General features: G+C 44.2%; 1 protein-coding gene across 1 annotated transcript; it reads left to right on the top strand.

Annotated features, from left to right (window-relative positions):
• The first annotated feature begins 3,802 nt into the window (after positions 1 to 3,802).
• cahz (carbonic anhydrase) lies at positions 3,803 to 9,522 on the top strand. The gene is made up of 7 exons (XM_084458165.1): positions 3,803 to 3,920; positions 4,419 to 4,616; positions 6,051 to 6,169; positions 6,415 to 6,507; positions 6,664 to 6,726; positions 6,865 to 7,020; positions 8,653 to 9,522. The coding sequence occupies exons 1-7, from the start codon at positions 3,887 to 3,889 to the stop codon at positions 8,764 to 8,766; spliced, it is 777 nt and encodes a 258-aa protein (XP_084314291.1). The 5' UTR covers positions 3,803 to 3,886; the 3' UTR covers positions 8,767 to 9,522.
• The last annotated feature ends 2,688 nt before the right edge of the window (positions 9,523 to 12,210 follow it).

Raw genomic sequence — 12,210 nt, 5'->3', positions numbered from 1 at the left:
TGATCTACTGTATCTTCAGACTGTCCTCACCAAACGATCCTCACAGATTTTTGAAATATGAAAAATTGAGCCCACAGCACATCAAAAAGTTTTACTGTTAACAGTTCTGTATATAGTTCCTATTTATTCTCGCCAAATCAATGGCTGATCATCCTCATAAAAAGTGACAACATTAGCCACATATCCAAGATGTAGTATGATTTTTTTTTAGAATTTTATCTCAAAAATTGAATTTTTTAAAATATGTTTAATTCTGTCCTCTGAAACCAACACTTCATACAGAGAAAACTACGTTACCCATAATCCAACACAAGCTCCACAAATCGGAGACATCGCTGTTGGCAACCCTACCCAACCCCCGCCGAGGATTACAATGACTAAATCGATTGATTGGCAACTGACTGAGTACACAGCTGCTGAAGTTAATGTTCAATTATGAAGAAAAGCAAACAAAACCTGTAAAAATTAATAAACATATCTCATCCAACATTTTTCAATCAATTAACACCACACAACTTGCTACACTGGATCTTCAGACTGTAATTCACAAACTCATTGACCATTGTTGAATTATCAAAATCGAGCTTACAACGCATCAAAATGTTTTACAAATGTTTTACGATACGAATGTACAAAATGAACATTGGAATGTCAACTTTCTTGTTGTCCTATTCTCTCGCTTATTGCTCCTAAACTTGTCGGAAATTGCCTGGCCCCGCCTCATCGCTGCGAAGCAGCTTTAATTGTTCTTCTAACTTCCAATTTTTCATTAGGCTATTTTAACCATGGATTGAAATGATTGCAACTGAAACAAAAAGAATCACATTAAGATGCACAGATTGTGAACTCAAATGTGTGTGAAGTTCGGAGCTATCTGAATATTATCCAAATTTTTTGGATCTCTTGCCAATACAAAGCAACTGATCCGAAACAATATTGTTGCCATAGCAATATTTAGTCTCTTAGATGCTAAATAAAGCAGTCGGCAATGTAAAACAATAAAGATTTAGATTTGCATCTAAGAAAAAAAAGTGTGCTCAAGAGAAATGGGTTAGAGAAGAGAAGGTGTTAAAGAACTTGAGTGGTACTAGATGGTGAAGAGACTATATAAACAGATGGATGATAAAAAGAAAGAGAATAGAATAGAACAGACAGGAATAGAATAGAGAAGAGTAGAGTAGAGCATTGAATATAAAGTTTATTGGCCACATACAGTATAGCCAGTAGGCCTATAGGTTGGAATTATTGTTATCGCTTGTCCTTCCCATATCTAATCAGCACTAATCAATTCCACATTCCAGACATTATATTCCCAATCTAGCAATTTAGGCTACTAGGCCTATCTGTATGCTAGTAGTCCATCTGACTGACTGACTGACTGACTGACAGAAAGAAAGTAAAGTTGTTTCACGTGAGCTGAGTGAGTGAGTGCTGATTCAGACTCATGACATCACCACAACTGCCGCGTCACTGCTGGCGTCACATTCCATCCAGGCAGAGAGAGAGAAAGAGAGAGAGAGAGAGAAAGAGGGATGATTGGGTGAAACCGGTAAATGAGTTGCCTTCACACTCTGCCCTCCCCGTGTGTGTGTGTGTGTGTGTGTGTGTGTGTGTGTGTGTGTCAGCCCTGTACGGCCCTCCAGCCCGGCGCCTCCAGCTCAACCCTCCCTATCACTCCAGGGATTAAATCGCATTTGCGGCATGAATGATCTTCGTTTACAGCCTTCCACAGACCTCAATAGCCGCTAAATTTACTCCGACTGCCACAATCGCTTTATTAAGACAGAACACAATGCAGGAAACCAAAGATGCACTTTTCAGGGAAGCTGGTCTATATCCAGTGGTCACATATAGTGTATCAATCAATCAATCAAAGCTTTATTTGTATAGCGCATTTCATACCCAGAGGCAACACATTGCGCTTTACAGAGAACAAGGGAGGTGGGCATACGACCCACCCCTACATATTTCAGAGGGCTGTAAAAATTCTTCCCTGACCCCTCTCAACAAGGCGATCGAGCAAGCTCCTGGAGTATGTTTGTCTAACGGCTAAGAACATTTATAAAGCAATAAATTACATTTAATTACATTTTCAGAGTAAGAAAAAAATCATAGGAGAGAGATGGCAAACACTGGTGTATGTCTGTGTGTGTGAGTGTGCCTGGGTCCAGATAGAGGCAGGGGTTGGGGTAGGGATAGGAAAAGGATACGGACCCAAGTTAGGGTGAGGGGATCTGAGCCCAGGACTGGTGTATGTCTGTGTGTGTGAGTGCGCCTGGGTCCAGGTAGAGGCAGGGGTCGGGGGTAGGATTGGGGTAGGAAAAGGATACGGACCCGGGTTAGGATGTAGTACAGCCCAGTTATACAGTTCAGTGTAGCCTAGTATGGGGATGTTTTGTTTTTAGTTTTTACTCCAGAACCGCTGAATAATGTATAAGTTATGTGCTAGATGTTACACTGTAGCAGATTGCCATCTCCCCATTCGATGCTCCTGCTGTAGCCTATGTTCTCCATCGCCACAGGGCCTGGAAGTCCCAGCCATCACAGCCAGTAGGGGTTACATAACATACTAAATGGTAAATGGACTGCACTTATATAGCGCTTTTCCACCTTAGCAGCACTCAAAGCGCTTTACAATGGCCTCTCATTCACCCATTCACACACACATTCACACACCAATGGCGGTAGCTGCCATGCAAGGTGCTAACCTGCTCATCGAGAACCACTGACCCTTCGATCACTGAACGACCCACTCTACCAACTGAGCTATAGCCGCCCCAACACAGTCTATACCTCAGAATATATTATAATATACCCGAATGAGTAGCCTCAATCCATCCTGAAGAAACAAATCTATGTACGTCTGCTGTTGCACTTATTGCCTGCTGCCACTAGATGGCAGTATATGCACAGAGGATCTTACAGATTGAGCCCACGGAAGCATTCTGATCCAATGCGACCCAATAGGCTACTGTGCGCGCTGGGCATGGACTTGGCATTCTGGGCTTTCACATAGATAATGCATCACATTGTCGTCAAAATGGTCATCTGGAAAATCAATAAAATAAAAATACGGACATAAAGTCATATCAAAGTAGGCATCTGGTCTAAAAAACAAAAACAAAATAGCCTATGCATTTGTCCAAAATGTAAGGGTCTCATTCAAATGCCCGCTGGAAAAAATAGCAACCTTAACCTTTTTACCACAAAGTATCATAGGCTGCGAACCCAGACACTATAAAATAAACAGTGGAGCCCAGAATATGTCGTGTCCCCTTTAAACGCGCCAGCGTACAAGATGGGACTGTGGCATCCAGCTAAAGCGACATCATTATTTATAGCAGATCTACGATGCAACGCAATTTATGTTGCGGTCCTGATCTCTCTCTGTCCTTTTCTATGCGTAAAATACGCACCGACAAAACCTGCTGCAAAACAGCCGACATCGGACACCATCCCTCAGTGAAACCAGCCTATAGGAGACGGAATACTATTCTATTCTGAGGACATTACAATCAAACAATCGCCAGAGAGGTCATGCAAGCCTCATATGAAGATGTGCGTGTAAATTTGCATCCCAGCTCTTCGTGGGGGACGCGGGGCTGTGGGACTCACAGTCAACAGGGTCTGTCGGTCACCCGGTTCATCCCCAAGAGGATGGGTGATGAGGAGGTGCAACATTAGGCTGTGTGAATGATTACCCCCCTGTGATGACCTGTGATGACCAAGACTACGAGGCCAAGCCCACCGGGCGTCTATATAAAGACATCATCTGCAAGGGTGTCACTAGAAGATACCGAATCCTCGCATCAAGTATACATCAAATTGGAATTGCACAATTAATAGCTTAAGAGCTGTAACTAGGTCACTAACAAGGTCAATAACCATGTCACACCACTGGGGATACGGAGCAAGTAATGGTAAGCTATTTTAGACACTGTTTTTCAACTGTGTGATGTTTAATGTTTTTAAAGTCTGGGTGAATGGTGGAATATTATCAGGGGTAATGGGATCACTGACAAAGTCAGCTTTACCTGTCACAGATACTACATCATCATACAGGCACAGGCTCATTATAACTACTGTGAATGGTGGAATTCTGGGGTAATATTATAACTATTAACAATGCAAAGACAGCTGTAAGTTTCCTGGCAGTGCATACTTGTTTTTGTAAAAGTACATTTAATGGCATAGAATAATATAGAATACAATAATATCTAACATAAGCTAATAGAAGAAAGTTTTTTTTTTATGCAGGTGACAAATATAACTTTTTAAAACAATAATTAAAACTATCGTCTTATTTATTTTTGGAATCAGCACATTGAAACTTAAAAAGTTAAAAACAAAGTTCTATCCTCACAAACTGTGTTGAACATGTACCTCTCTCTCTCTCTCTCTCTCTCTCTCTCTCTCAGGCCCTGATACGTGGGTAAATGATTTCCCGGTAGCGAACGGCCCCAGACAGTCTCCCATAGACATCGTGTCTGTGGAGGCCCAGTATGACCTCACTCTGAAGGCCCTGAAGGTGAAGTACGACGCCTCCGACTGCAACGGCATTCTGAACAACGGACACTCTGTCCAGGTGGACTTTGTAGATGATAACAACTCTTCTAGTAAGTTCCCCGACTTCCCATGCAATACCATACCATGCTATAACATACTTCTACTCTACCATACTATACCATGCTATAACATACCATACCATACTTCTACCATACCATACTTCTACTTTACTATACTATACTACCATGCTATAACATACCATACATCTACCATACCATACTTCTACTCTACCATACTATACTATACTACCATACTATAACATACCTCTACTCTATCAAACTATACTATACTATAACATACCATACCATACCTCTACTCTACCATAGTAAACTATACTACCATACTATAACATACCATACCTCTACCATACCATACTAAACTATCATACTATACCATGCTATAACATACCATACCATACTTCTACCATACCATACTTCTACCCTACCATACTATACTATACTACCATACCATGCTATAACATACCATACCATACATCTACCATACCATACTTCTACTTTACTATACTATACTATAACATACCATACCAAACCTCTACTCTACCATACTAAACTATACTACCATGCTATAACATACCATACATCTACCATACTATACTACCATACTATAACATACCATACATCTACCATACCTCTACTCTACCATACTATACTATACTACCATACTATAACATACCATACAATACATCTACCATACCATACTTCTACTTTACTATACTACCATACTATAACATACCATACAATACATCTACCATACCATACTTCTACTCTACCATACTATACTATACTATACCATACCATACCTCTACTCTACCATACTATACTACCATACCTCTACTCTACCATACTAAACTATACTACCATACTATAACATACCATACCTCTACCATACCATACCTCTACTGTACCATACTATACCATACCATACATCTACCATACTATACAACTGTATATCATACCATATCATACCATACAGTACCATATATTTATAGCCATACCTCTACTCTAGCATACCATACCATACTATACTATACTATACCATATATCTACAGTACCATATCATACCATACCATACCATATATTTACCATATCATGCTATATCATACCATGTATACTATACTGTACCATACCATGCATCTACCGTACCATACCTACCATACCATATTATACTACTGTAAACTATACCGTACCATACTACTGTATACTGTACTATGCTATACATCTACCATACCAAACATCTACCATACTGTACCATTCCATATCATACTATACTACTGTATACTATACCGTACCATACTACTGTATACTGTACTATACATCTACCATACTGTACCATACCATACCATACAACTGTATATACACTTCAAGTGCACTGTAACAACTTCTGGTATCACCACAGTGTATCAACTCCATAACAACTACGGGAGTTGTGCTGGATGATTGTGTGCGTTGTGTCCCTCTCCTCAGCGCTGACGGGGGGGCCCATCTCCGGCACCTACAGGCTGAGGCAGTTCCACTTCCACTGGGGGGCCAGCGACGACAGGGGGTCCGAGCACACCGTCAACGGGGTCAAGTTCCCCTGCGAGGTACCGGCCAGAACGATCCCTGAGCGCTGAGCACACGTAGTACGAGGAGCTCTGCTCTACCAGCGCCTCCTAGACAACAGTAGGAGATATGACTGTGCTCTGCAGTGTGTACGGGAATGGTCCAATTACTACTTAAGAGCTTCTGGATTCTGTTACTGCCGAGTCAACCTTGTGGCCACAGTCAATTGATTTTGCAATGAACCCCCCCCCCCCTCTCACACACACATACACACACACACACACAGCTCCACCTGGTGCACTGGAACACCAAGTACCCCAGCTTCGGCGAGGCGGCCAGCCAGCCAGACGGTCTGGCGGTGGTGGGCGTGCTTCTGAAGGTACGTATGGAGCTGTTATTTGGTTCGTTTGTGCGCCGAAATGTAGCTAAAACGACAGTGTCCTGATTGTTTGTTTGCTTGCCTGTTTTGTTTGTTTGTTTGTTTGTTGGTTTGTTTGTGTTTGTTTGTTTGTTGGTGTGGAATCTCCTCTTTTAGATCGGGTCGGCCAACCCCAGACTGCAGAAGGTGCTTGATTGTTTCGATGCTGTTAAAACAAAGGTACGAGACACAACATCATCCCGAGCTCCAACTATTGAGAACATCGTAACAACGTCGGGATATCAAATCCCTCGTTCCGTTGTAAGTGGTGCCGTTCGCAACCCATCAAACGTTATTCCGTACTTGTTCCTCAAACAGGGGTCGCAGGCCGCGTTGGCCAACTTCGACGCCAAAACCCTCCTGCCCGGCGCTCTGGACTACTGGACGTACGACGGCTCGCTGACCACGCCCCCTCTGCTGGAGAGCGTCACCTGGATCGTCCTGAAGGATCCGATCAGCGTCAGCCCCGCCCAGGTACGGTGCTTCCTACAGTACGGCGGTGATGTCACAATGCGGCGCGCGTGGGGCGTGTCTTCATGACCCTCGTTACTTTTGGGGCGTCCAATGATCGTAGGGTCGGCGGTTCGAATCCCGCCGCCTCCAGTCTACATGTCGAAGTGTCCCTGAGAAAGACACCGAACCCCCAATTGCTCCCAGTGAGCAGACTAGCGCCTTGTATGGCCAGCTGGCGCCACTGGTGTGTGTGTGTGTCTGTGTGTGAATGGGTGAATGAGAGGCCATTGTAAAGTGCTTTGTCCCTTAGGGGTGTGAAAAGCGCTATATAAGTGCAGTCCATTTACCAATTACCATTACTTTAGGTTTTAGAGCGTGTTTTTTGACAGATCAGACCGCAAGTGGACAGGTGAGACACGACGCCGTCTACGCCCATGTGTATCAATGTTAGCATCTGTTAGCGTTTAGACTACTAAAGATACGTGGTCAAACGCGTCCCAGGCCACCTCGGCAACTGGTTTGAGTATGGGTTTTAGTGGTCATTTGGTTGTCCACTTGTGATCTGATCGTTCAAAACGCATACAAAAAACAAGTCTAAACAAGGTCAATGTTTCCCATAATACCCGGCGTTCTGTGCCGTTGGTGTGTGTGTGTGTGCGCGTGTTCCTTTTTTTGTTTGATGGAGGTCGTGCCAATGCTAAATACAGACATTTCTCTTGGCAGTGTTTACAGTAGTTCTGTGAGTGGGTCGGTCTAGTCATCAAATATGCTGTTCCGGTATAATTGAATGGCTCCATTTTTGTCTTGCTGTATTTACCAGGCTAGTTTTCTAAAATGTCTCCTTGGTTTGGGTCTGTTGCCACTACAAAACTGGGAAGGTCAAGGCTGACTCGGCAGATTACTTTATCTCAGTCAGCGCCATGCTTGTGGTTTCTGAAGGGAGGGAGGCAGGTCAACGTATGCCACCTAAGATAAGTCAGTAACAGTCAAGCATTAGCGAGCCAGGCCTGCGATACGTTGGGTAGGGAGTGTACCCAGATAGCAAACGGATGTGTAATGATTCTGGGCCATATATGGGTCGGAACTAAGCCACAAGGGCCAGATCTGGCCTGTATATGGCCCAGATCCGCTTGCTATCTGGGTAGGCTAGTTGCGGTCATGTCATGTGATGGTGACATGGATGGGCGGTAGCACACAAAAGGTGTTTGTTTATAGACTGTGGTGTCAGAGCAGGAAGGAAATGAGTGTTCTCTCAGATCTAGTGGGTGGATTCAACTGTCATTCTAAGGTTCATTCTAAGGTTCATTCTAGATAGAGGGGAGCAAGTTGAGTCTGATGGCGTCTTCCAGTGACTGTCTAAAAGCAGTCTGTGTGTTTCTCATGGATATACTGTATCTGAAAATGGGAACTCTAAAATTAGGCAAAGATTACTTTAAGTCCAATGTAGTCTGAACTAATAAACATTGTGAATTGAACTCTCCCCTCACCCTTTCTCTCTCTCCTCTCTCTCTCTCCCTGTCTCTCTTTCTCTGTCTCTCTCTCCTCTCTCTCTTTCTGTCTGTCCTCCACCCCCCCCTCTCTCTCTCTCTCCCTCCTCTCTCTCTCCCTCCCTCCCTCCCTCTCTCCCTCTCTCTCTCTCTCCCTCTCTCTCAGATGGCTATATTCCGGACCCTCATGTTCTCTGGGGAGCCCCCGTGCTGCATGGTGGACAACTACCGCCCCCCACAGCCCCTCAAGGGACGCAAGGTCCGGGCCTCCTTCAAGTAAACGCCGACACGCTCGACCCCACGACCCCTGACACCCAGCTCCACTAAAACCTCTAGGTTATAGAATCAAGTACATTGTGTGCCATTTTAGTGACGTAGATCCTTTCCACCAATATGAGTTAACCAACAGGAACCTCGATACAGGAAGTGCCAGCACAGATTAAACACGGGTTGGTGTGGGCAGCGTCAGACGCTCTCTACTCGTAATCCCAGATGATGGTGGGCAGGCTCACCCCAGATTAACGTCATTTAACCGCCGCTGTCAGAGCAGATGACGAGCTTACTCAACAAGGCCCTTTGCTGTGATGTGCAGCCCATATAGTAGCCTGCATAGCTTTGCATATAGATTGCAGGTTTTATGCTGAATAAAAAAAGAAAGATCTAATTATGTGTAAAAGTATGATGTGACTTCCTGGAGTATCAACCCAGTGCTTTAGATCCTGTCTAAGCTGTAAAGCACATTGTGTTGCCTCTGGGTAGGAAATGCGCTATACAAATAAAGCTTTGATTGATTGATTGATTGATTGATTGATAAGCATTGTGGACGTGAGGAGGTGCGTGTGTGGTAAACTTTCTCCCCTGTTATCACGTAGTCCTTAAATCAATATTAAAGTACTGATATGCATTCTAAGGGACCAATGGAATGTGATTTTTTAGCTTTTATAAATAATCTTGAAGAATCCTGAAATCTTGCAATAATATATATTTTTTAAAAGAGCAGGGATCATTTTCAATCTCAGAGTAGTATAAATAGTTGTCAAGTGCAATGTTTTCGTGTGAATCCGTCCCGTCAAATACGAGAGATGGACATTTTATGAATAAAAACTGATTTGGTGACTTAATATGATTGCCGTGTTGTCATTACTATCTGTCATTACTGTTCAAGTTCAAGTTCAAGGCTTTTATGTGTATTATAAAATACAATGAAATGCACTGTACCGGGCACTCTGAGACATCAAGACATGACTTAAGACATAAGACAGTAAGACATTACAACAATATGACAGGAGACGTTTACAAAATAAGACATTAAGAAGACACTGTAGACATTCCGAAATACGACAATAAGACATAAAGACATTACAAAGAGACATTAAAGTGCATAGAGCAAAAGTAGGAGCATCAGTGATTCATCAGCCTAACTGCCTGTGGAAAAAAAGCTCTTACTGAGACGGGTGGTACGCGACTTGATGCTCCGGTAACGTTTTTTGGATGGAAGGAGAGAGAACAGTGCATGGGCAGGGTGACTGGGGTCCCTAATGATGGAGTTTAGGCAGATCGGTGCCAATGATCCTAGCTGCTGTCTTTACAACCCTCTGTAGTTTCCCACTGTCCTGGGAGGTCATGTTCCCATACCACACCGTGATGCACAACGTGAGAACGCTCTCAATGGTGCACTGGTAGAAATGTGTGAGTGCTTTGGTGCTTAAACCAAACTTCTTAAGATGCCTCAGGAAGTACAATCTGTGTTGTGCTTTCTTGAGGGTGCACTTGGTGTTCAGGGACCATGTGAGAGTGTCTGAGATGTGTGTACCGAGAAATCTAAAGCTGTCAACAACCTCCATCAATGATAATGTAACTGTACTGTAACTCTACAGTCATTTCCAGGTTAATGACACACAGACACACACACACACACACACACACAAACACACACACACACACAGGCTGTTCACATGACGGAAGTTATGTGATATATTCTCATCGCATGACTACTTTGACATCTAGTATTAACTTAAAGTCGCACTGGAACGGACGTTTGAGATCATCTAACTTCCGTAGGTTGACGTATTTCCGACGCAAACAAGCTATGAGGGTGGGACATGCGTTTAGGGGAATTTGATTGGAACATTGACAAGTGGACGGGTTTTAAGAACTTTAGACAGATTCGATAGGATAGCGTTGATTGACAGGTGGATGTCGTGAGATTATTGGCCTAAAATCTAAGGCACCTGTTGTCGTCATTGCACGTGACCTACCGTTTTCCAGGAAGTAAGAAATTATATACTTTGATATAAGATTACAACAAAAGAAGAATTTTGTAATTTTTTTGGCATACATCGTTGAATAGGTGAACCCTATGACCAATTATGTGAACCAAAATGGGACAGAATGCTTTTTTCATTTCAGTGCGACTTTAATGGCAACACAACAAGACATGTACTCCCTCTGACAGTGTTCACTATAGAAGCACAGAAAGTGCGTGAGTGCGTTGGAGAAACTCTCACGCTCAAACTTGAGAGAAGTGAGAGGAGACGAGAGAGAGAGAGAGAAGTGAGAGAGAGAGAGAGAGAGAGAGAGAGACAGAGAGAGAGAGAGAGACGGTCTTTTGTCCTCTCGGACACTCTCACTAATGACAAAGTAGTTGAATGCCAATTCATGTCTCGTTAAGGGTGATTCCAGGCATGGATGAGTGCTCGTTGGGCCCATGCTTGCATAAGCTGTTGTTCTATTCCGTGGGTACGTCTCTGCCAAGAAGGGCCCTTTGTCAGTGAAGTCCCCTGGACAATTAGGGGGACAGGGGCCTCTCTAGCAGTTGGCACATCACACACACAATCCATGCTTTGTGGACAGTGAAAGTTTTGATTTATTTTGTTAATGTCGCTAATGAAACAGCATACAAACACACCCACACACAGACACGCACCCACACTTTTTTTTTTGTGTCATTTGGCTGACTATCGTGGCGGGACAAAGAGGATGAGCAGTCCGCCAGGGGCGAGTGCAGCGGTGCGGAGAGGGTCGGCGTAGGGGGGGGGGCGCGGTCACGAGAAGAAGCACGTATACGGCGCGGCAGACAGAACGACGAGGGGACGGAACAGAGGGAACGATAGCGAGGGAGGAGAGGAAGGAGGGAACCCTGGGAACGAGGGAGAACAGGCGTGGAACTCGGAGGTACGCGGACGCGCCCTCGACGCCCGTTAGGGATTCACGCCCGAGGAAATGGACAAGGGAGCGCGGGGGGGAGAACTCCCTCATCCACTCATCTGCACGGGGGGCGCGGCGGACATTTTGTGTACACATTCAGCCATTTTCATGTGCGCTTTTCCCAGTCTGGGAGGCACGGCGGTGATGCTGCTTATTATGTCACCGCAGTTCATTCTTGCTTCTCTGGTCACCAGCAGTCACATGTCACATGTTTTTTACGGAACTCTGAAGTGAAAGCACGACAAAAACTGACTGACCGATTGTGTGTGTGTGTGTGTGTGTGTGTGTGGTGGGAGGGTGGGGAGCAGTTGCGATTCGAGTAAAGTATAAATGCCATATTTTGAAAATACCATGTAAGAACAGGCAGAACCTCAATTTTGTACAATTTAACAGCTGGAGGGAGGCCAGAGCCTTGATCACAGAGGGAGGCCAGAGCCTCGATCACAGAGGGAGGCCAGAGCCTCGATCACAGAGAGAGGCCAGAGCCTCGATCACAGAGGGAGGCCAGAGCCTCGAT

The sequence above is a fragment of the Borostomias antarcticus genome (genome assembly GCF_949987555.1).
Source record: "Borostomias antarcticus genome assembly, chromosome: 24".
NCBI lineage: Eukaryota > Metazoa > Chordata > Actinopteri > Stomiiformes > Stomiidae > Borostomias > Borostomias antarcticus.
Note: the sequence above shows the minus strand (reverse complement) of the source record. Positions and strands in the feature narration are given on the sequence as shown.